The 25,314-nt window shown below is 38.2% G+C and overlaps 1 protein-coding gene across 1 annotated transcript in view; it reads left to right on the top strand.

The window, feature by feature from the left end:
- The first annotated feature begins 1,847 nt into the window (after positions 1-1,847).
- The window catches only part of LOC127416625 (protein phosphatase 1 regulatory subunit 14B-like), a 47,949-nt gene continuing 24,482 nt past the window's right edge, over positions 1,848-25,314 (top strand). The window contains exon 1 of the mRNA XM_051656072.1: positions 1,848-2,616. Coding sequence (XP_051512032.1) covers positions 2,416-2,616 — 201 coding nt within the window. The 5' untranslated portion in view covers positions 1,848-2,415. The remainder of the gene's footprint in view (positions 2,617-25,314) is intronic.

Genomic DNA, 25,314 nt, shown 5'->3' with positions numbered 1-25,314 from the left:
ACAGCCTTCATTGCTCATATTTACCAAGGGTGCCAATATTTTTTGGCCACAACTGTACAGAGCTGAGATACACTATATTGCCAAAAGTATTCGCTCATCTGCCTTTAGATGCATATGAATTTAAGTGACATCCCACTCTTAATCCATAGGGTTTAATATGACGTCGGCCCACCCTTTGCAGCTATAACAGCTTCAACTCTTCTGGGAAGGCTTTCCACAAGGTTTAGGAGTGTGTTTATGGGAATTTTTGACCATTCTTCCAGAAGCGCATTTGTGAGGTCAGACACTGATGTTGGATGAGAAGGCCTGGCTCGCAGTCTTCGCTCTAATTCATCCCAAAGGTGCTCTATCGGGTTGAGGTCAGGACTCTGTTCTGGCCAGTCAAGTTCTTCCACACCAAACTCGCTCATCCATGTCTTTATGGACTTTGCTTTGTGCACTGGTGTGCAGTCATGTTGGAACAGGAAGGGGCCATCCCCAAACTGTTCCCACAAAGTTGGGGGCATGGAATTGTCCAAAATCTCTTGGTATGCTGAAGCATTCAGAGTTCCTTTCACTGGAATTAAGGGGCCAAGCCCAGCTCCTGAAAAACAACCCCACACCATAATCCCCCTCCACCAAACTTCACAGTTGGCACAATGCAGTCAGACAAGTACCGTTCTCCTGGCAACCGCCAAACCCAGACTCGTCCATCAGATTGCCAGATGGAGAAGCGTGATTTGTCACTCCAGAGAACGCGTCTCCACTGCTCTAGAGTCCAGTGGCGGCGTGCTTTACACCACTGCATCCGACGCTTTGCATTGCACTTGGTGATGTATGGCTTGGATGCAGCTGCTCGGCCATGGAAACCCATTCCATGAAGCTCTCTACGCACTGTTCTTGAGCTAATCTGAAGGCCACATGAACTTTGGAGGTCTGTAGCGATTGACTCTGCAGAAAGTTGGCGACCTCTGCGCACTATGCGCCTCAGCATCCGCTGACCCCGCTCTGTCATTTTACGTGGCCTACCACTTCGTGGCTGAGTTGCTGTCATTCCCAATCGCTTCCACTTTGTTATAATACCACTGACAGTTGACTGTGGAATATTTAATAGCGAGGAAATTTCACGACTGGACTTGTTGCACAGGTGGCATCCTATCACAGTACCACGCTGGAATTCACTGAGCTCCTGAGAGCGGCCCATTCTTTCACAAATGTTTGTAGCAGTCTGCATGCCTAAGTGCTTCATTTTATACACCTGTGGCCATGGAAGTGATTGGAACACCTGAATTCAATTATTTGGATGGGTGAGCGAATACTTTTGGCAATATAGTGTATATTCTTCTAAAAGTCTTCATTTGTGTTCTGCAGAAGAAAGTACGTCATTTACATCCAGGATGGCATGAGGGTGAGTAAATTATGAGATAGTTCACCCCAAAATGAAAATTATCTCTTTGAGTAGCATTTAATGATCCCATGGTATGCAAGGGTTAAGTTTAAAGCTTTATGCATTGCATTTGTAACTTTAGTCTTGTGTGAACTTGTATAATCCCTTGAACAGGTTTAATGCCAGAGAATATACTCAAACAGGTATAACCCAATAAATCTTGTCAGATATTTTGCCAGTAAAAGTTCAGTAGAAATACAAATACAAGCCACAAAATTAAGCAAACACAGAAATGTTTCAACAGAGTTGAAAAGTCTCATGTATAGATACCACTATGAATGAAACCTCCCGTTTTATTACTCACTTATCTTAGAAATGCACCTGAAATAACAGGATTATCTGGTTGCATATAGCCTGGGGTGAGGGTTGATGAACTTATTAGTCAGCGTTACGGACGGGGGAAGGGAAAGGAAGAGTGAGACGGACAGAGAGGGAGGGAGAGAAAGAACAGTCAGAGGGGGTTACACACACGAGGGAAGCAGAGTAGGAAAAGACAGTAAGGAAAAAGAAGGACAAGAAAAAAGAGGGACACTGCGCTGCTTGTTTTCGTTTTTATTGCAGTAAATAACAGCAGAAAGTAAACAGTCTTTCTCTTTCAGTGCACGGATAAATCTTTTACAAACGGCTTCCATCTTTAGTTGAAGGAAAACAGTAGGCCACGAGGAGGACTCGCGAGTTTAAAGTGATTTGAGCGTTTATGGTTGGGTTCCTTTCTAAAGCTATCTGCAGTTCTGGAAGTGCTTAGCGACTCGATACATTTATTTCTAGTGACAAGAAGCGCAGGCGAAACACACAATCAAATATAGACGCAACTTTGTATGAGTTACGTAAAAATATTATCAAGTAGTTGCCACATGCCACTCAGTTTTGCGAGGAGACAATAATAGATCTAGAAGTGGCATTTTAAATCACGCTGCTAAGCAAACGTGGGGAAGAAGACCCGATATATCGACAATATCAGCCGGTAATTTACAGGATATCAGCAGACTATGGCGGCGGTAACAAGCCCAGAATCGAGCCAACCAGCTCGCGTATACTTCCAAACGCCCACCGGTTCAACCGAAGAAGCGGAGACCCCGGTCCGAAAGCAGGGACGGGTCACAGTGAAATACGACCGGAAAGAACTGAGAAAGAGACTCAATTTGGAAGAGTGGATCATTGACCAACTAACGGATCTCTACGACTGTGAGGTAAGACTCGTTTTGGAAGCTTAACTAAATAATAATAATAATAAAAATCGTGTCAAGACCATTAATCAATTTTAACAGTCCGAGTTTATGTGTTCGAGTTTGATCTTGTTGTATGACAAATCATGACAAACTCATCAGCAGGTCATCGTACAGTGGTGCCTGCTACAACAGTGCTCAGGTAATCTTTCACAGCCACCGCGTTAACTTTACTACGAGCCAATGGGCAGAATATAAGCATCAATCTGGCATTAACCCACATTTTATTCCCAGAGACTTAACCCTTGTGCGACCTTCAGGACATTTTTCATTTTTGTTTTTTCGATCATTTTGGCTGTGTTAATGCCAGCGCCATACATTTTTGCCAAAGGTGTGTATTTTTGGGGGAATTTTGATATTTCAACCTCAGTTCCTATAATACATCTATAATACACTGTGTACACAAAAACTCAGGACTTTCAGGACAAAAATGTCCCCATTGAAACCCATTAAAACCGCAATATTTGATCCTAGTGCCATTAAAGCATAAAATCATGAATTCTATGATATGCTTTCATTCCGGAGCCCTGGCTTCAAAATGTATTTATTTTTTTTATATTTTCCACCAGATGGCGCCATTTTTTTTTCATGTTTAGCCTATGGAGCAAATACATGCTTTTTTCCTATTTTCTGTTTGCTATATTATAGAGCACTGCAGGCCAATTGAATAAATTATGCAGCTTAAATTGTGTGAATGTGTTGGTATGGATGTCAGAGTGTGTTTTGTATGTGTGTATTGAGAAATTTGTGTGTGTAAAAAACAACAGTGGCGTTATGTAAACAAACTGGCATTTAAAGGGTTAAAATCCTGAAAATTAATGCCTATTTGGTAGTTATAATCAGGACTGATGTTGGTTAAAAAATTACAATAATAAAAAATAATATTAATATATAATATTATTATGGCAGTTTTTTGAAGTGGACATTTTTGTCCTCTAAGGTACTTTTTTTATTTTTTATTTTTTATTTTTATCTGACACTGCACAAAAAAATAATAATGCATCAAAATCAATGTTATTGCTAATCATTGACATATCCCAGACTGTGATAATCCCCCCCACAAAATTCCCCATAGCATTTAGTATATGGAAAATAATAATTAAATAAATTCCCATAAAAAACAACGGTGGCATTATATAAACAAACTGCCATTTAAAGGGTTAAAATCCTGAAAATGAATGAATATTTGGTAGTTATAATCAGGACTGATGTTGGTTAAAAAATTACAATAATAAAAAATAATATTAATATATAATATTATTATGGCAGTTTTTTGACGCAGACATTTTTGTCCTCTAAGGACCTCTGAGTAACTTTTTTAAATTGACGCACAAGGGTTAAAGTGCTAAAGGCAAGACGCGTGGAACCACGCTAACTGTATTTGGATCTCTAAATTTACGTGCTCATTATTCCATTGTAATGCGTTGTTAGGTTACCACATTCGTAAATTATGAGATAATTGGCACGTTACATCAGCACTATTTTGTGCAGAGCTGTTGTTAGTAGGAGATTAACTTGTGTTAAAGTGAAGACCATGAACTGTTACTCATTCATGCATTTATAGAATACTGGCTGGCTTAAGGTCATTAGCCTTTGGCTTTTAGCTCATCGGAATTATTTGGGTATATTTCATTTAATATGTACATTTTGCTAAAATATGAAAAATTCTCTCTTTACTAATGCCATAAATTATACAGGGAACCTAACTCTTAAAAATCGCAAAAAATATTTAAAAAAATTAACAACAGGGCCCAAATTATGCAGTTCAATTGCTATTTATTTAACAGATATAATACTTAACACAACCAAAAGTGAAGTGAACAAGTATAAGTAAAAGATCAATCTTGGGATTCAAATTCAAATGTAATAGTTTTCAGTTATCAGTGCCATTGTAGAAATTCACTATTCACAGTCAGCCATGATTAATGAGTGAACATGTTGAATAGCGGTTACCGAGATAAAGTGAGTAGTTTTATATTATTCGGCTGGTCATGTGTTCCAAAAGCCCGAAGTAAACTTAGTTTTTTACCTGAACACTGAATTAATGTGTACAGTCGAACGCTAGCCTTTCAAATTAAGCCCAAAGTATACTTACATTTTGGCGCGAACACTCAGCATCTATGTACAGTCGAAGGCCAGCCTGTCAAATATACTCCATATTACTGTGCGCGGATACACAGGAGGTTTTCCCATACGTGCTATGACTGCTATGAGATACTGGACTATTTCTCTTCAGGAATTTATATTCCTTCAAACTCGAGTTATAAAAATTGCAGTTATATCCTGACCTGCTCACACGCGTTCTTGATGTGCACATCATCTGTTCTTGTTTCCACAGTCATCTTCTGTTGTTTAGTGGCGATTACATCTTCGTCTAATGCTTCTTCATGACAGCAACTGCTCAAATGTGAGTGCTGCCACCTTGTGAACCCAATAATTAGTGCATATAATTCCATATTGCACGTTCAGAGTATGTGCGGTTAGAAAAATTGGACCGCATGCGTTCAGTGCTTGAGCACTCTGCTGATGATGGAATTTGCATCACATGTCCTGTACGCAGTGCAGTCTGACCAAAGTATACTTCTTGAGTCTTGACATGGCAGCCCCCATGAGAGGATCCTCTCCATGTAGAGTAAAACTGATTTTATAAGGCGTTCAAGTCCTCCTGGGAAGTTCTTACTTCTGAAGTCGAAGTCGTAAATACTAGTATGATGCCAGATTCAAGCGATTTTACTCGGAAATAACATACTCGTTTTGGCCATTTTCATATTTTATTCTCTTTTTGGCAACAAAAGGAAAAGCACAGCCATGCATTATGTGTGTGGTTGATGCATTATCGATCTATCTTATCATTCTTGTACCGCCACCAGATGGGAAATGTAGTTATGTTGCCTGTTGCCTCAAAAACCAGCTAAAGTAGTCGTATTTTCTGGCAAGCTTTATCGCTATTCTTCATTAACAGTACACAAAATGCATAAAAACTAAACTGTACAGTCAAAATCCACAAATAAAACTTAATTATTTCCAATACCAATTTCTCCACCATGATTCTTTTATCGGCATGCCCCCATCTCGGAAAGTCAGGGCTCAAAGAAAATCCAGAGTTTCCTACTGGTAATTACGACTTTGTGGTGGTGTTCAGATGTGCGCAGCTTGTAAATACAATAATTTGGACATGACTTGAAGGAACCGTGAGACTGCCCATAAAAGCATATCATAAGAGAACATGCAGTACGTTGACAAAAGAGATGAACATGTGGCTTAGCAGTGCATAAATCACACAGCCAGAAACTAATGTACCCCTTTGCTTCTCCAAACTCATCTCAGCACGTAAAATCCTCTTTTCCAAATTTCCTAGCTTTTTAGTCAACATTAATGCGTGACGTGGCGGTCCCTTAAGAGTCTTAATCCTATTCATTTAAAACTACTTAAATTGTCAGGATGCGGGATACCAGTATTGGCATGGAAGGAACCAGCATGGCAAAGCGCCAGATAGGGGGACAAGCAATCCTTAATCTCACTCTCTCGTACACACTCGCACATCTAGTGTATGGTTTCCCTGGATATGAAGTGTACTTGCATAACAATGTTACAGATGTGGCTTGGTGGTAAAGGAAAATTGGTAAGGATAATAAAAGGGAGGAAAAAAATAATAGGGTAAAGCATGAGGGGAAAATCATTTATAAGCCCAGTAAAGGTTGCAAACTACTGGATAAGTCTTTGCAAATGTTCAAGGAATGTTTGACTAATGAGTCACTGGATTGAACTGAATCAAGAAGTTAATGTTGTGAAGAAGTATAAAATAGAGAACTAATGGCAGTGTTAAATTGAGTTAAAAAGAGGATGAAAAAATCAAGGGGGAAGTAAACAGACAATCATTGATGGAGACTAACAGACGGTCTGCGAAAAAAAATAGAGGGAGGGAGGGAGGGAGGTATGGAGAGGGACAGCTGTGGCTTTGACCAAAAGTACAAGGATGGCGTTGAGTTTGTTTTTTTCCCCCCTTCCTATCATTAACACTCACAAGGTGTTGCACTTTGCTACAGCTGTGTTTTTTAATGCATGTCTTGACACATACAGTGACCCCAAAAAATATTTGGAGACTTAAAAATGTCTGAATGACATTGCATTATACACTCACTCAGCACTTTATTAGGAACACTATATAACTTCTGCTGTTGTAGCCCATCTGCCTCAAGGTTCGACATGTTGTGGATTCTGAGATGCTATTCTGCTCACTACAATTGTACAGAGGGGTTATCTCAGTTGTAGCCTTTATGTCAGCTCAAACCAGTCTGGACATTCTCCATTGACCTCTCTCATCAACAAGGCATTTTCTGTCCGCACTGGATGTTTTTTTTGTTTTGGCACCGTTCTGTGTAAACTCTAGAGACTGTTGTGCGTGAAAATCCCAGGAGATCAGCAGTTTACAGAAATAATCAAATCAGCCCGTCTGACACCAACAATCATGCCACAGTCAAAATCACTGAGATCACATTTTTCCCCATTCTGATGGTTGATGTGAACATTAACTGAAGCTCCTGACTCGTGTCTGCATTATTTTATGCATTGCACTGCTGCCACACGATTGGCTGATTAGATAATCGCATGAATAAGTAGGTGTACAGGTTTTTCCTAATAAAGTGCTCAGTGAGTGTATATAAAGTGCATTAGATGTACTGTAAGAATTTGTGCTATATTTCTTTAAAATACCACTGGGTTTGATATTTATATATATATATAATATAATGCAAATACATTCATACATGCCATAAGCATGTCTTAAGAGTTCAAATATTTTTTTGGGCCACTGTACTGTATATTTACAAAAATAGTGTATTTTTTGGACGTTTTAAATGAAAACAGTGTGACCATCTAACTGTTTACATGTGAATATGACATTCTTAAAGTAACAAGGTTTGCTCACCATTTATGTTCGCATCCAGTACGTTCGCTTTGGAATAAATCAGCAAAATTCTTCTATATGTACAAAAAGAGGAGCAGCAAAAAAGGAGGGAGAGTGAAGGACAGAAAGATGAACTGGTGGATCTTCTGACGGGTTCTGGAAGACAGTAAGAGGGAGGAGAATGGCATATTTGCAGTTTCTGGGATCATCGGGTTGATGATGCATTAATGCAGGCTGCTGAGCTATGAGTCTTGACCAGAGGAAATGCCGGTGACAGGCGAAACTACAGGAAGTGTGTGTGAATGTTGTGACTGTCTGATGTTTTGAGAAGGCAGTAAAGGTCACAACAGTCTCTTGACCTCAGCTTTGGAGCAGTCCTTCCCTATAAACCGTGTCAGGATTTAGATCCGTTCCATATTGTGGTTCTACATTTTCTTTGTGTTAAGTTCTATTATCTTCTTCCCCAGAACACACACTCACTCACACACCTCATTTAAGTACTTTAGTTCCTCACCTGCTAGTGACTGTCAAGCACATCACCTGTCTGGGAGTGTGTGCGTGTGGCTGTATGTTTGTGCTTGCATGTGTGTTTTATTTGCAAGGGATAGAAACAGGTTTAGGCATATCTATCCTATCCCAGTGCATTTACTATACTTTTGACAGCAGAGTCAGAATAAATATTTAAATAGTCCACTTTGCAATAGTCCATTAAAAAGATGCAAACACAAAATATGCAGAACTAGAGTAGAAATATTGTGAGTCAGCCCTCTGTACATGTTTGAAAAGAGTCTTATTCTGATTTAACTTTTTTAATTAATTTTTCATTTTGATGCTTATATACATTATTCACTTTATTAAGTGTATGCTTATGCAATTTTTCTATGTTAAAAGTCTCATATCTCAGATTAAAATTCAAGTGTATAGGTTGAGTTCACCTAAAAGTAGCAAGGAACAAGAGACTGAAAGTTCCACAGCAGTTTTTTAAACGCATAAATGAAAAAGCTAGATGCTTGCATGCAGACATAAACAGTGTACTGTTGCACTTACTTCATACTAGTATGCGAATTTGGACACAGACTTTATCTTTGTAGTGAACAACACACAAAGCTTCAATCGCTTGACAACAACCAATTCAACATTACAATTTACGTGATCTGTGTATTTAAACGCTTATCACAGAAGCTGATTACAGAGAAAGAGAAATGTGTACACACACTAGTATTATTCAGTGCATTTATTTACCCCACTATCTTCACTGTAAATTTAAAGTCCCCGTGACGTGCCTTAACGAGTGCAGTTCGATTTGGTGTTTTGATGCATTTCCTACTGAAACAGGAAATAGGGGCAGGACATGTAGAACAACTCATCCCATTTTTTTAAATAGCCAATAGGCTTTAGTTTGCAGCCCCACACACACACACACACACACACACACACACATCCCTTTCCACCATGCTGCTCATGTCAGAGCCACTTACCGTGAAAACTTGAGAAGCGATCAACATTCCGGCTGGCTTTTCCAAAGACTTGAGAACCGAACAATGATCTAACTGACAACATTAATCCAGAACCAGCCTACAGAGCACATTGCGGTCTTTGCCTACAATGAGGCTGGGGCTGTTGTCCAAGTTGAATGCAGATGAATGAGAAACAAGCGAGGAAAAGATAATATATCAATGTTTTGAATCACAATACACCAAGCATAAAGAATAAAACATGTACTCTAGCTGTACATCCCAAGAAACCTCTGGGCTGCAAAAAAAATATAAATTAACTCCAGCAACTTTCCTCACGTCCCGGTCCCGTATTGGTGCGTCCCATTCAGAAGTGATCATTCCAATGCCCTATTCCCTTTAAAGACAATTACCCTCAACCGTGAGAGCTTCAGATGACTGAAAGGTGATAATGGTCAGCTAGAATTTACTTTTTAAGCAATTTTTATTGGAAAATCTGTTTGGAATGATCCTACCGTATGGACTGTGCTCTGAAGTGTCCTGCGAAGGCATTATCAGTGCCAGTTAGAACACAGCCAGATGCGCTGAACAGTTGTAGGGGGAGGGTGCGGTCTCGTTCTAGAAAGTATTTGATCGGACAAGGTTTCTCAACCTCGATGTGATGTCATGGATGTTCCGGAGTCTTTTTAGCTGGAAGAGAGAGACTGCAGATTTTAAATGCTTATATCTTCTGAAAATGAATTTTGTCAACCTTGAGAAGTAGGCTACACTAGCATATAGACCTTAAAGCTAAAAGATATGGACTTAAAGCAGCTAAACCTTTAAGTTTGATTTCACAGGGTCTTTAAACAACCTCATAACTTGTAAAGCTTGTAAACTTTAGCAACCTTTCAAGTGACTTCAAGAAAAACCATCTTGAGTGCTGTAAACTATCCAGATTTGTTAAATGGTAACCAATTAGACAGAGAGTGACAGATTGATCTCAACAGTCTTCCATTTCTGGCCTTGTCCTCAGAAACGATCAGCAATATTAAAAGCCTTGTATAGGAACCGTCTGTCAGTCAGCAGTCCTTATGTAAAAGGACTGTGATCTGGCTGGAAATAGCCTTCCTTTCTGTACACAGCCTAATTCAAGAGCAGGTTCAGCAAAGTGAGCTAAGTTAGCTTCTACATACAGACAGACTGTCTGGCTCTTTAGCTTGTTTATAATCCAGTTAAGGCATTTTGTGATCATTTTGAAAGGACTAGAGTTGCTAAAAATTACAGTACTGTAGTGTACTTAAAGTTGAAGTCAGAAGTTTATATACACCTTAGCCAAATACATTTAAACTCAGTTTTTCACAATTCTTGACATTTAATTGTAGACATTTACATTCCGTTTTAGGTCAGTTAGGATCACTACTTAATTTTAAGAATGGGAAATGTCAGAATAATAGTAGAGATTTCTTTCATCACATTCCCAGTGGGTCAATAGTTTACATAAACTTTGTTAGTATTTTGTAGCATTGCCTTTAAATTGTTTAACTTGGGTCATATGTTTTGGGTAGCCTTCCACAAGCTTCTCATAATAAGTTGCTGGAATTTTGCCCCATTCCTCCAGACAGAACTGGTGTAACTGAATCAGGTTTGTAGGCCTCCTTGCATGCACACGCTTTTTCAGTTCTGCCCACAAATTCTCTATTAGATTGAGGTCAGGGCTTTGTGATGGCCACTCCAATACCTTGACTTTGTTGTCCTTAAGCCATTTTTCCACAACTTTGGAGGTATGCTTGGGGTCGTGGTCCATTTGGAAGACCCATTTGCGACCAAGCAACTTCCTGGCTGATGTCTGAGATGTTGCTTCAATATATCCACATCATTTTCCTTCCTCATGATGCCATCTGTTTTGTGACGTGCACCAGTCTTTCCTGCAGCAAAGCACCCCCAAAAAATGATGCTGCCACCCCCATGCTTCATGGTTGGGTTTGTGTTCTTCGGCTTGCAAGCCTCACCCTTTTCCCTCCAAACATAATGATGGTCATTATGGCCAAATAGTTCACTTTTTGTTTCATCAGACCAGAGGACATTTCTCCAAAAAGTAAGATCTTTGTCCCCATGTGCGCTTGCAAACTGTAGTCTGGCTTTTTTATGGTGGTTTTGGTGCAGTGGCTTCTTCCTTGCCGAACAGACTTTCAGGTTATGTCGATATAGGACTCGTTTTACTGTGGATATAGATACTTGTCTACCTGTTTCCTCCAGCATCTTCACAAGGTCCTTTGCTGTTGTTCTGGGATTGATTTGCACTTTTCGCACCAAACTATGTTCATCTCTAGAAGACAGAATGCGTCTCCTTCCTGAGCGGTATGATGGCTGCGTTGTCCCATGGTGTTTATACTTGCGTACAGTTGCTTGTACAGATGAACGTGGTACCTTTAGGCGTTTGGAAATTGCTCCCAAGGATGAACCAGACTTGTGGAGGTCCACAATTTTTTTCTGAGATCTTTGCTGATTTCTTTTGATTTTCCCATGATGTCAAGCAAAGAGGTATTGAGTTTGCAGGTAGGCCTTAAAATACATCCACAGGTACACCTCCAATTCAGTACACCTCCTATCAGAAGCTAATTCTAATAAAGAATATGTAATTATTTATTCTAATAAATAAAGTCTAAAGGCTTGACATCATTTTCTGGAATTTTCCAAGCTGTTTAAAGGCACAGCTAACTTAGTGCATGTAAACTTCTGACCCACTGGAATTGTGATATAGTCAATTAAAAGTGAAACAATCTGTCTGTAAACAGTTGTTGGAAAAATTACTTGTGTCATGCTCAAAGTAGACTGCCAAAACTATAGTTTGCCAATATTAAATCTGTGGAGTGGTTAAAAGAAAAGAGTTTTAATGACTTCAAACTTCAGTTAAAGCTAACGATATGAGTGTGTGATTTGTACGTGTGGCGTAAATATGTTTTGTAGAGAATTGGAGTGGGCATATAGGGCTGGTACTAAATGTGAGGATGTCTATGTGTGTGTCATTGCTCTTATATAGGACCTCCTAATGGTATGTTGTATGAGGTCTTTACACTACGCTTAACCCTGGGCCAACATCCTTTTAAACCCCGGGTTAAGGCCAGTTTTAACTGCGGTTTAAATGCGGTTGTCACTCCCAAAACTTTGTAGTATGTACGTGGCCATTAGGATCAGACCTTTTCCAAATGTTCTACTTCCATCCTCTCTTAAATCTATTCAGACCAATCACATCAGTCACCAACACATCTGCAGGGCTACACCTGTGACATCACCCAGCCTATAATAGGTCAACGGATGTAGTCACAACAATATATACCCTTCAGTCCTGTAATGATTGTTAAACACTTTCATTAGTATAAAGGGCTTTGTGATGATTACTGCTACGGAACCTGTAATTACAGAAACTAGAGTAGTAGCGATTTCCCACGTCCCTCTTAGATTTCTAGCTTGGAGATAAGGATGGATTAAAAAAAAGTGAGCAATGTTTTTTTCCTTGTCATACTTACTTTTATTAAAGACCCTCATGAAATGAGTATTTGATGGATTGGTGGGTTTTTGGATACTTTAGACTCCGAGTCAGTTGGGCTTTCAGTCATGTACAAATAGAAACACACATGCACAGACGTGCATACACACTCTTGCAAGCAGCCAAACTGAATATCTTAAAGTGCTCTAATCTAGGGAATATGATGAACACTTGTCTGGATTATTCCACTCCAGAAACGACAGACGAGAGAGAGAGATTGTGTGCGAGAATGCATGTGTCTGGCAGGGGTTACCCTGCTAGTGTTTCACTGTATCAACTTTGCTTTCTCTATCTCCCCCCTTCAACATGTCCTATGTTCAGAAAGAATGACCCCCAGAGCCAGGCTTTGATAGACTAGAGGACATGGGAACACCTCTGACAGTGTTTTGATTGATTTAAAATATCTCAGATGTCCATAATGTTTTATTATGCTTGACCATCTCATATCACAAATTAAAGCACTTATGCCTGTCATTGATCTAACATCTCTTTATACCTGGTTTTGATTAACGACACAACTGTAGATTTGTCTGCTGTTGACTGAGTGTACATCTTCATTTATCAGAGATTTTTTTTAAAGTCTAGACAGTTCATGCAAAACCAAAACTCTTGAAGCTTTCAAATAAATATGATGCCTAAATAGGGAACCTAAAAGGGCTATATCATAATGCGATTTACTATTTATTCTTTTTTTTTTAATTTTATTTTTTTATACAGTTTTCTCCCCTTATAATGTTAAAGTTTTTGTGGTGAATTGGTTGTAATTTAGTTTTTCATGACCATTTTCCATCCTCTCTCTGACTTGGAATTAAACAAGCCGTTTTTTGCTGCTGTGCCTTAGGACATTTGTGTAAATGCCCTTTTTGTGTGTTGATTTGAACTGCGGGTTTGCAACTACCCCATCCTTTAATAACAACATCTTTGTGAAGCCTGCATTATATTGTGACAGGTATACAAAACTGTCTGTGCTGAAATGTGCCGCTTAAACTGTTAAGGTCAGGCTAAAATGATCAGGGAGCTTGTTAAAAACAAACTTAGCCACTCTTTCCTAATGTTGGGACCCATCAGAAGGATATGCAGAGCTGTAGGTGCTACACCCAGCCAGTAAAAGCACAAGCTTTGGTGAACTTTCTACATGTTTTTCTTTTGTTTAGGAATAATAGAATCTATCTACCCTACTTCTTCTTTATTACTTTACCAGACACAAATTGACACTGGTGACATGTAAATGTGGAAGGTCATATGTTAATGAGTGCATTTTCAGTACATGCACAACAGTATGCAGATAACTACCAAAAATCGGCTTAATAAAATGACCAATTTTATGGGTTTACATGCAAACCAATAAACCGGCAATGCAAGAAAACTATGTTTACAAGAGACTTGAAATCATCAGGTTATACTCCGCTTGTGATGTCAAAACATAAATAGTCATGTGCACAACACTTGCACACATTGGATAAGCTGGTAAGAACGGCAGTGAAGGTGATAACATGCAACTCAAAATCGGGGTAATAGGCAAAAATCAACCTGTTTTTATTCTTAAGCGGTTTATGACCTTACACTGATAAAGGGAAGCCATTTAATGCATTTGCATGACCGCACATGTTGTTGGCTTATTAAGCAATATTAAGAACATGCATGTCCAAGGATTTCAGAAAGATCTGCTTTGCTGCTTAGTTTCAATAAACAGAAGTCTTTTTGGACTGGGCAGGAAGTTCTAAAAGTTACAGCATGTTTTCATACTACATCAAACTCTTATCTCAAAAGATCAAAGAAAATGTGATTCCTCGTGATATGTCCCCTAAAATATGTGCATAATTCCAGTGGTGTGTCAGGCTCATTATTTCTGGGGCACAAAGAATCACTTAACCCAAAAAACAGTTTGTGTTAACAGAAACTTCTGTCATTTACCTTTTTTGAAACATTGACTGATAATTCCAGATGCTGTCTGTCATTTTGACAGTAAAAAAAAAAAAAAAAAAAAGAGAAAACCATTCTAACCTAGTGCATCAGTTTTAATGGCACTGTCTCTCACACAATCCCACTGTATGTATGTGCCATGTTTGTTCCCTGGTATTTAAAGGGGTTATTTTTTGAATTTGTCATCTTGGACTTACACTGACACCTAGTAGCGTGGATGCAGAATCATTCAAACACAATAGTTTTCAGTTACAGATGCCATTGTATACATTTAAAATTCACAGTCAGCTATGATTAATTTAATCAATGAGTGAAAGTGCCAAATAACAGGGCAGTAACTGAGAATAAGTGAGTAGTATTCGGCTGGTCATGTGATTCTAACTTGGCAGCCCCCATGTGCGTACCCTCTCCGTGTACAATAAAATAGCTTTTATAAGGTTACTGATGTAACTGGATTCCTCATCTCATACTATTGGTCATGATTTTATACATAAGTTTCAAAATTACTATTCCTTCATTTGAGTAAAAACAATTTTTTTTTTGCACCTTTAAGATGCGTTAAGATGCATATTAACAGCCACACTGAAAAATCTGAATCATTGCATGTATGCATGCGCTTTAACCGGCAAAGCTTAAAAAACTTGTTTTAGTGCAGCGGTAGATTGACAGGTAGAACTTTCACTCTAAGACTCCTTGGTTTCACCAGGCTCAAGCATGGGAAGTCAAAAAGTCTATCATATATAAAGGATGCTACTCCCCTGAATGCAGTGGCGGGCCGTGCATTTGAAGTCTTCAGTGTGATTCATGCCATTAAGAAAACAGTTTCACAATGAATAAGACACCCTATGCCTTTGGGCATCATACATTATGTCGCAGCTAACAAATAATACCAATTTTTAAAAACACGTCCATGCTCGAAAGCCAAAACTTGAAATTACACTTAATGCTCAAGCAAGCCTAATTTTAACTGCAGCATGACTGTTTTGTGAAATGAACATCTCCCGAACAGACATTCAAAAATCATAATTTTTCATATGAATCTGCCAAGGAGGTCAGTAATACCTGGAAAAATCTATCTAATAATATTTGCAATTTAAATGTTGCTTACAATAAATTTTGTTTCGTCAGGGTACACGGTTATGCTGCGTTCCATTCAAGTTGGATGTGGGATATTCCTACTTGATATCTCCGACCATAAATGCATTCCATTCCCCGATATTTGGAAGATGACATTTAAGGAAACAAATCTGCAGTGCTCCCATTAGCTTAGCAGGGGTTTGACTCTCATTGGAGATGTCTCCTAGCAACCCAACATTTGTGCTTCAGGTGTACGATTATCAAAAGAGATTATAATGTTTTATACACCTGTTTCTGCAGGCGTTTGTTAAACAAGCTTTAATATCATGTAATGTGGAAATGAACTCATTTATCGATATTACTTAATAAAGTGAATGTTTATCACTTACTTTGTATATCTCCCTGTGTGTCGACATGTTTGTGTGACATCATACACCTGCGTCTCTGTTGAGAATTTCTGCACGAGCATACAAGTTGTAATTCTGAATTAAAGATGCATTCCATTGCACTTTTATTAGTACGAAGTTGGAAAATCCGACTTTCCGAGTTGAATGGAATGCAGCACTACTTTTCAAAACTTGATCCGACACTGAATGCTCAAGCAGCCTAATTTACACTTAGAAAACTCCTGATGTTGCTATAACAATGCAAAAAGCACTTACCAATTTACTTGAAGTGAAAATCAGCCCTCCTTTCCTGTTTAATAAATTAAGCAATCACACGATCATGCAGAACATCTCAGTGTTTGTAAATCCATAAGGATCTCTTTCTCAACGGCAATAACAGCAGTGATGACAGCCGACTCGTCAGACAGATCTCGCACTCTTCGCTTTCAAATTACGTACATCAATTAAAGCATGATTGCATCACTCAAGGCCAGCTAGAAGGCCTCGACTGGGACATATACTAAAGACCACACCCACCAAGAACAAATAAATCAATCTGATTGGCTGATGAATCTGACAATCTGACTTTAGATGCTCATTCATTTACACTGTTGAGAGATTCTGTGGAAATTCTGAAGGCCTGACAGGGTGGAGCTCAGACTCACGCACTGCTTCGGGCATGCGATTTGTGAAACAGTTGTCACACTTTGCTTGTAAGCATCAAGGAATAAATTCTGACTGGATAAACTTTTCATTTTTCTCTATTTGTTTGTAGATTAATTAAGAGTGGAAAACGATCAAAAATACATAGGATGAAAGGATGAAAATTATTTATTTATTTGGCATGTTAGGCCAGCAGAGAAGGCTTTGCTGGCCCTGAGAAATTGCCATTGCCTGAATGTAGCCCTAGTACTTATAAAAAGAAGTATTACGGATAAAAATTGATAATGATGGAAATTTTACAGCTCAGTCCGTCAGTGAAGAATAATGTATTTTCTAGCGCAACCTCTGAAAATAATGCCACGCTCAAACATCCCTAATAATAATAAATAATCCCTAAACACCACTAAAACATGCACATCCTAGACCCAGGCCCGGCTCCAGCTCTAAGATGTAGGGAGGACCAAGCAGTTGGAGGGGTGGGTGGGGGTGTACTTGCAAAGGTGGGCCAAGATCATAATTGGGTGGGCCAGGCCAACCTAGGCCCCCCTGTGGAGCCGGGCCTGGCACATCCACGTCAAAAAGCTCAAGTGACCGTGAAAGCAAACAAGATATAGGCAGCTTGTCAAAGGCTGTGCGTATTATCTCACTAACTCGCATGAACACCATTACAAAACTAATCAAAACAAAAGACTCTCAATATTTTGCAGTTATTATAATCTAGCACAAAGCAATGCATCAACAAAACCTCAAAGCAATAGCCCACAATTCATTGAAATTATGAGCAGCACCAGCAACACAAAATTAGCTTTTAAAACTTACCAATGAAGTTCACTACACAGGTCTGCACTCGAGCGGTAACTTCCGAGGACAATGTCAGCTTAACATGCGTATGATCAAAGCTTTTGATTGGCTAAGGGGCAAAGGCAAACATGCCCCTCAGACTATTATTGAATGCTCGTTGCACATGCGCATGCTGTTCTCCAGATCTCCCTTGATGAACATGAACGGGATGGGCTAGCCCCACGCATAGCAAATTAGAGCAATTAAATGGCTTTAACGCAACAGACCATAATAAATATTAAATTTTTCAAAATAAAATCTACTTTTGTCTTGTGTAATGGACATAATATACAGTAAGTTTAAGATGCCAAAAATATACTATTAAAATAAATGTATGATTATGCCGCACATTTTGCACAACAGCGCCACATCTGGTTGGGCGCAGCCCCACCTGCCCCTAATGTAGAGACGCCATTGGATAATACCGGAAAATGCATAATAAAGTACATAATTTTAGGATATATGTACAGAGATTTTGTTAAAAACCAAGAGGTTGCAACCCTGCATTATGATGTAAAATAAACAGGCATTTACTTGAGTTTGCGTACATCTGGAAATAGATTTCAGCTCTGATTAAAGGCTTCCCTTGAAATTAATCTAGTCTGAGCCGAAACATATTGCTCACTCTGTCTTTGTCTTAAACCACTGACAATAGTGGGGTATGCTAGCCTATTAAGCTTATAGACTGATTGCAGAACATTTCATTATGTGAGGCCATTATCACTTATCTTAATTAGACCTTTCTGCTTGTTTTCAACTTTAACAATCCATCCAACCACTACAGTTCTTCATCCATCACATTTTTCTTTGTCAGTACAGACTCTATGTTATTCTGGATACATTTTTTAATGGTTGTTTGCGAATATCCTTGTCTCGCATTCTCACTCCCTTAGTTTTTACACTGTTTGTTGAAGAGGAAGTGGGAGGTTAACCATGTAGTGACCTGCTGATTGTGTGTTTTGATCAGCTGTCGCTATGGGAATGAGTTCCCATATGATATGGTGTCTTTCACAAAGCATGCACTAACACCCTGTGGACATGGGATTCACTACATAATATGAACACACACAGCTTAGTTGACACTTTCTGAGTGTTTAAGTGATGTATTCATACCTATTCAAAATTACATACTCTCTACAAGCCTTCAGCAATTAATAAGGTCCTTACCGCTCAACACAGAATTATTAACAAACAGATTTTTCATGTAAGTCAATCAAAACTAGATCTAAACCATTTCTCTCACACACCTTTGCTCCTGTTTAATGAGGGAAACAGTCCTTCACTCTGTGTGTGTGTGTGCGTGTGTGTGTGTGTGTGTGTGTGTGTGTTGTTTTTCTTCAGCATGCTGATGGTTGGTAAGCTTGTATGTGTGATGAGAGACAGCAGGTATTTGGTGATTCACCCATACCCCTTATTGGCCCACTTCAGCCTAGTCATAGGACTCTCTCTCAGGGCAGCATGTGTCCCCTGTCTCCCTCTCTCAACTCTCTGTCACCACCACTGCTGGTGACTGCTGTCTGTCAGACTGCGGCCAGCACTGAGAAAAAAAAAATCAATAATAGAGCACTTTCTGTGTGTGCACATTGAGATAGATGCTTATACAGTTGATGAGTTATGTTAGTGTAGTGACCAGTAAAATCAGATAGTTAGTGATTTAAAACATTTTTTGACATTTATAACATAGAAAGGCCTACCCTTTTACGGTTTTACTGTGGTTGTGTGCTTGAATGTGTCATGTCACCCCCCATTTTAGCTAAATTGGTTTTTATCATGCTATATGTAGTAGTATTATAGTAGAGGCCCCATGAAATAGTTTGACAGGTGTAGTTTTCTTTCCTGTGTTGATATATTTCCTATTTAAACAGTAATCTAGGGCTAGAGCACTTTCTAAATGTATAGCGTAAATTCCAGCCTCTTCATTGTTAACCAATTGGTGGTTTGGAAAGGGAATTAAGTATGAGCTGTAGTGCTACTTCAGACACAGATGAACCGTGATTTGCTACATGATGTTTAACCGGCAAAGAAGCAGTTGATATTTAAAATTTAGGGAGAGGGCGTTGTCATTTTACAGAGCATTTTATTTGACAAAAATGTATATTCAGTATATGCTACTTCGAACAAGATGAGGAGTCATTATTTTTGGTCTGTTTTCCTGGAAGAGACTGTAAATAGTAAATGCGTATATCTGTTATAAAAAAAAAATATCTGTTTTGTGAATTTTTAGGACTACTCTTGGATTTAAATGGCGTCAAAGCTTAAAGGCGTTGACTTAGGGTGTGTTCACACTTGTAGTTAGGTTCTCTTGGTCCTCTTGGTCCGGACCAAAAAAGAAAATGATACATTTAGTCCTGATTCGCTTAGCGTTCACACAGGCATTTTTAACACTGAACCTAATGATACAAAACCAAAGGCATCAGGAAAAAGTCACAACCTGATTGGACAGCTTTTATGATGTATATTTTTTGACGGAACTTGCCGATCATCCAAAACAATGCTGGCTGCTGGGCGAAATGCGCTTGTTATATTTATATATGTATATATGGTGGTATTTTTTACCAGCTGAGAACAAACAAAGAGCTAATAAAATGTGTAAAGGAGTCAAAACAGCGGCAGGAATTCCTCCGTTGCACACACAAACGAAAATATGCTGCAAGGATGGCTGATGGCGGTTCTGAAGCCTGTACCAAACTGTAATGGGCAACATAGCTCCTATGATGAGAAGAACCAGGTATACTTGAGGTCAGTATTAGGCAAATTACTTTCTGTTTTTGGTCCGTTTAGATGTCTTTGGTCCATGTTGAGTTCATATATCAATCGAACCACACCAGAGTTCATTTGGAAGCGGACCGAGATCCACTATTCAGGCGGTCTCGGTCCGCTTGTTTGGTGCGCACCAAGGTTCGGGTGACAGCGTTCACACTTGTTCAAATGAACCGCACTAACAGAGCAATCGCACCAGAGTTCGTTTTAATCTAACCAAACCTGCCAAGTGTGAACACAAAACCACAAAACTTTTTATTTATGGGGTCTTTAAACATGTTAAGAAAGTGTCTGGTTTGAAAGTTTACAATTTAAATAAAACAATTTAGAGATAAAGTCAATAAGATTAATAAATAAAAAATTAAATTATGTCAATTTTCAGACTGTTGTGGAAATTAACAATCAATTAATTGGTTAATCGGTTTAATCGTTAACTTTAATACAGCAAAAAGCATGTAGAGAACTCCAAATAATATGTGCTGGTAGCCTACTGTTTCAATGTAATTTAAATTTAATACACTTAAGAAATGCAAGTTTCATATTAAAATATTCTTCAGTGTATTTTAATACATTTAGGCTAAAGTACGAATTTGTCAGTTGTTTAATTACTGTTAATGTTTTACTGTTAATAATAACTTGAATAGAAGATACATATTTGAGTAAGTGCTGTCAGTCGATTAAAATTTTTCATCGCGATTAACCGCATAATTTGTTGTAGTTAATCTAGATTAATCGCAGATTTTAAAAGTGATGAAATTTTACACTACTTGTCAAAATTTATTTATTTCCATCTTAGGAAAGAAAACAATATGTAGCAATGTAATGCTTTATTAACATTTTACAAACAAAGCCTTCCACAGTATAAAGATAGAAATGCACTAAAATATTACCAACTCAATTAACATTAAACATTTCCCGAAGTCTAAGTTGGAATTTGACTAATTGAAAGAACTAGTCCCCAGATAGGTGACATATTCATCGCAATGGGCATTAAATCCCTTAAACTGTCATCCTCCACAATATTAATTTATATTATATTAAATATAATATAATATAAATTATATTATTATAATTGATATAATTATATTATATCAGCAACTATTGATGCCACCAAACAGAATTGCAAAAATGAACATGGTTTTTAAACAGCTTTACAAATATGTCCCCCGTCTCTCATTGATCAAACAAACAGATAGCCCCTACCCCAAGTCATTCATTGGTCAAATCGGTGTTATGTAGGGCCTGAGGAGCCAGTGTCACTAGTGAGGGTGTCACTATCATTAAATTTTTTGCTTATTGCTCTTAAACATTCAGGATGTTGGTTTTATCAGCAGATAATAGTGGTGCATCGATCAGGAAATTTGAGGCCGATACCAATCTCCGATTTTTTTTTTTTTTTTTTTAACACTAAGATCTGATGATACAGATACCGATTTTTAATAAAGTGCCCTTTGCCACACTTTTGCAAGTTATATGCTGCAGTTATATGTTTAGGCCCCACACAGTAAAATTACGGTAACACTTTACAAAAAGGTTCCATTTGTTAACATTATTTAACAACATTACTGTAGTTAACATGAACTAATGATCTTAATGTTAGTTACAACATATACATTTTTAAAATCAAATATTGTATTAGTTAATGCACATTAATGCACTGTGAACTAACATGAACTAACAATGAACAATTGCATTTTTATTAACTAACATTAATAAAGGCTGTAAATAAAATATTGTTCATTTTTTGTTCATGATACCTAATGCATTAACTAATATTAACAGATGGAACCTTTTTATAAAGTTGCCAAAATTACATATAAATTACATTAATTGTGAATTGCTAACATTTATTTGTTTTGTAATGGTTATGAATAGTTCTGTTGTCAATATATCAAAAGGTCGTTGTGACATACTGGTAAGCAGTAAAAACCATGAGAGCATCACACACAGCAGAGATACTTTAAAAAATAAGACAAATATATCTATTACATGCACTAAAATTGCTCCAGTGAGAAATCATTAATATCTATGATTTGTTTACTGTCTTTGGCATTTCACTGTAACACAAATCACTAATTATTAAGCAAATGCATGAAGAGACGCGGTGCCGTTATGGTTAAAATGTAATTGTTGTGATTAGTGGTAATGTGACCAACATTAATCTGATTTAAATTGGGATCCCCACAGCATAGCGCTGAGATGAGTGACTGATTTGAGAGCACCTGGAGAGCGTGCATGTTTGACACCGTGAGTGAGCATATTGAAGGGAGGTGAAGCTGAAAGTGCTCATGATCGCTCAAACAGTCTCTATCGCTTAACGCAACGTCTGATTGTCACGACTTGCGTTACATCGCCTATACAGATCTGAGTATGTTTATTTGTTGTTTAATTTGTTTTTATACCCGTTTGCAGTTTATCCTCTCTGTGCTCACAGTGCAGCGGGTCAGAATTACTACCGTAATGAATCTAGAAAATGGGAAACTTATTATCCATACACGTGTAATTCTTACACATTTTTAAAAACAAACCTGCATATTCATCTGAATAACAGCATGTCTGAAAGTTTACATTCGTGAATACTTAGCGTTGCCAACAATTCACCCTCCAGAGGCCACACTGTCATGCATCAAGGGCTGAGAAAGCACTCATTCATTAGAGTTGTAGTGTATGTGTGATTCCCTGCATGCTGCAAAAAAGATCGGCCCTGATTCTAGGCATGATCGCCGATCACAGACTTAAGACGAAGATCGGCTGATTTAGATCAGTGGCCGTTCGATCGGTGCACCCCTAGATAAAAGTATCTGAAGTTGGAAATACCTGAATTAGTTTACCAGTTAGGTTGCTTGTTGTTTTGTAATGATGAGAGCTGTTGAATCAGCTCACCTGGGCTCATACGTAATTTGTCCCCTAGGTAAAATTAAGCAACTAAAGCCCTGTTTACACCGTTGCTAGTAGGTGTTCCTTATTCTGATTGCCCTATAGTAACATTTATGAATGTCAGTACCACTAAGATGGTTTTTCATGTGATTCCATGTTGACATAGAATCTATTTTATGTCACTAAATTAAGCATTCTGGAGGCAAAAAGTTTGTATTTACATTGCACTAGTGCATAATGCATCAAATCAAAGATGAATGAGAATCAACGTGGGCCATTGCAGCCAACTATTTGCACTAAAAGCGCCAACGACGGCCTGTCTGGATCCTTAAACTTTTTTTTAATATGCATCATTTTTGTTATATTGTCCCTTTACATTGTCAGAGAAATATCATATAAAGGTAATACTTTACAGTAAGGTTCCATTGGTTAACAATAGTTAGCAACATTAGTTAACATGAACTAACAATGAACAATACTTTGACAGTATTGATTTATTTTGGTTAATGTTAATTTCAACATAAAAATTTGTTGTATATGTTAACATTAGTTAATGCACTATGAACTAACATTAACCAACAATGAACAATTTTATTTTTATTAACTGGCATTAACAGAGATTAAATAAAAGCTGTAAAAAATATAATGTTCATTGTTAGTTCATGATACCTAATGCATTAACTAATGTTAACGAATGGAACCTTATTGTAAAGTGTTACCAAGTATATAAAATCTGGAAGGATTAACTTCCCTATATAGCAGACATTCCACTACAGTAGCTGACAGGAGACAGATCACATGTGCTCCAATGTTTTCACTCCCATTATCGCTGCATTCCGTTGCTATTTATTTGCATAAAGTGAAACTTTGGCGCTTTTGTCTGTAGTCGCTAATGGTCGTTATCTCTCATGATGCCGGAAGTTGTTTTGGTCACTTATGACCCTTTTAAAGACATTAAGATGCGTTTTGCCCGATCCGTTTTAAAAGGAATGTTGGGAGTTATTTAAACAGTGTCTTAGTTGCTGCAAGTTGCTGGTGGTGTGAACGGGGCGTTGTAACCCTTAGAGTGAGAGAGCAATAGAGACTGAGAGAGTATGTGGGTGTAAAGGCTCTTGGACCTACTCATAAAAGACTTTCAGTGGTTTGAATTTTTGATTCCCAATGCCTGTTATCTGCTCATTTGCTTCTTTCTGTCCTGTCTCCGCTCTCTCTCTCTCTTCTTTGTCATCCACATCTCTTTATTTTGTATTGTCCTTGATCTTACCTTGGCATCAGAGATTAACCTATGCAGAAACCCCCCAGCGATTAGCCACAGGTAGAACTGCTGGCACTTGAATATGTGATCAGATATCAGACATAAAATGCTCTGTCAGCACTGAGCAAATACACACATGCAGCAGACAGTAAGGGGCACTTAACAACATGTGCTTTGAGAGACGGGACACTGCTTGGGAACCTTACCAAAACAAAAGAGACATTGAAATCAGACCCATCAACAACTTTGTATTTTGTTAAAATTGTATTAAAGTTTTGTTTACCTAGACAATGAACTAAACAAATGAGATTTTGTTTCATCATCTGCGAGATAAATTACTTGTAAATCTCTCTGTGATTGCAGGCTGTTGAATGATGTTTTACCCTTGATAACATGACATCAATTTCTGTCCTTCTCTTTATCATGTCAATGCTTAAAGGCTGCATGATCTCAAACAGCATTCTCACTACTATAGTATTAGAGAACTACATCTACACTTTGCTTTGTAAATGTTATAGTGTTACTAATTCGGTTGGTATTGTTATAGAAATGGTTGCTTTTTGAGTTCAGGATATGTCTAGCAACTTCAAGGGCCCCATCAGGGGATGAGGAGCCACCATCCTCATCCTCACTGATGAAGGCAGCTGTGTTAAGCCAGTGTCACACTAGCAGACTCAAAACAGCTTGATTTTGGCCGAGGGTTTCAAAAATGAGGACAGTTTTGTTAAGATCTTGCACTCTTCAGTCAGAGGTGTGACACACTTGCCGATTTAGAATGGTGGAGGGGTGTCAGACATACCAAATAAACCCAGCTCTCGCTCTCTGATTCCCTGTCATGTGGTGTAGAAATTTCATTCAATAAAACAGACTGTGCCTCTGCTTTCTGATTTCATTATTGATTTTAGTGTAGGAGAAAACACAGGAAAAACGCTTGGTGACAGAATCACTATGGATTAATATCTGCATTTGTGATTATATGCAGCTGAGTGCAA

Source organism: Myxocyprinus asiaticus, chromosome 2 (assembly GCF_019703515.2).
Source record: "Myxocyprinus asiaticus isolate MX2 ecotype Aquarium Trade chromosome 2, UBuf_Myxa_2, whole genome shotgun sequence".
Taxonomy (NCBI): Eukaryota; Metazoa; Chordata; class Actinopteri; order Cypriniformes; family Catostomidae; genus Myxocyprinus; species Myxocyprinus asiaticus.
This window is presented reverse-complemented; position numbering and strand designations above follow the sequence as displayed.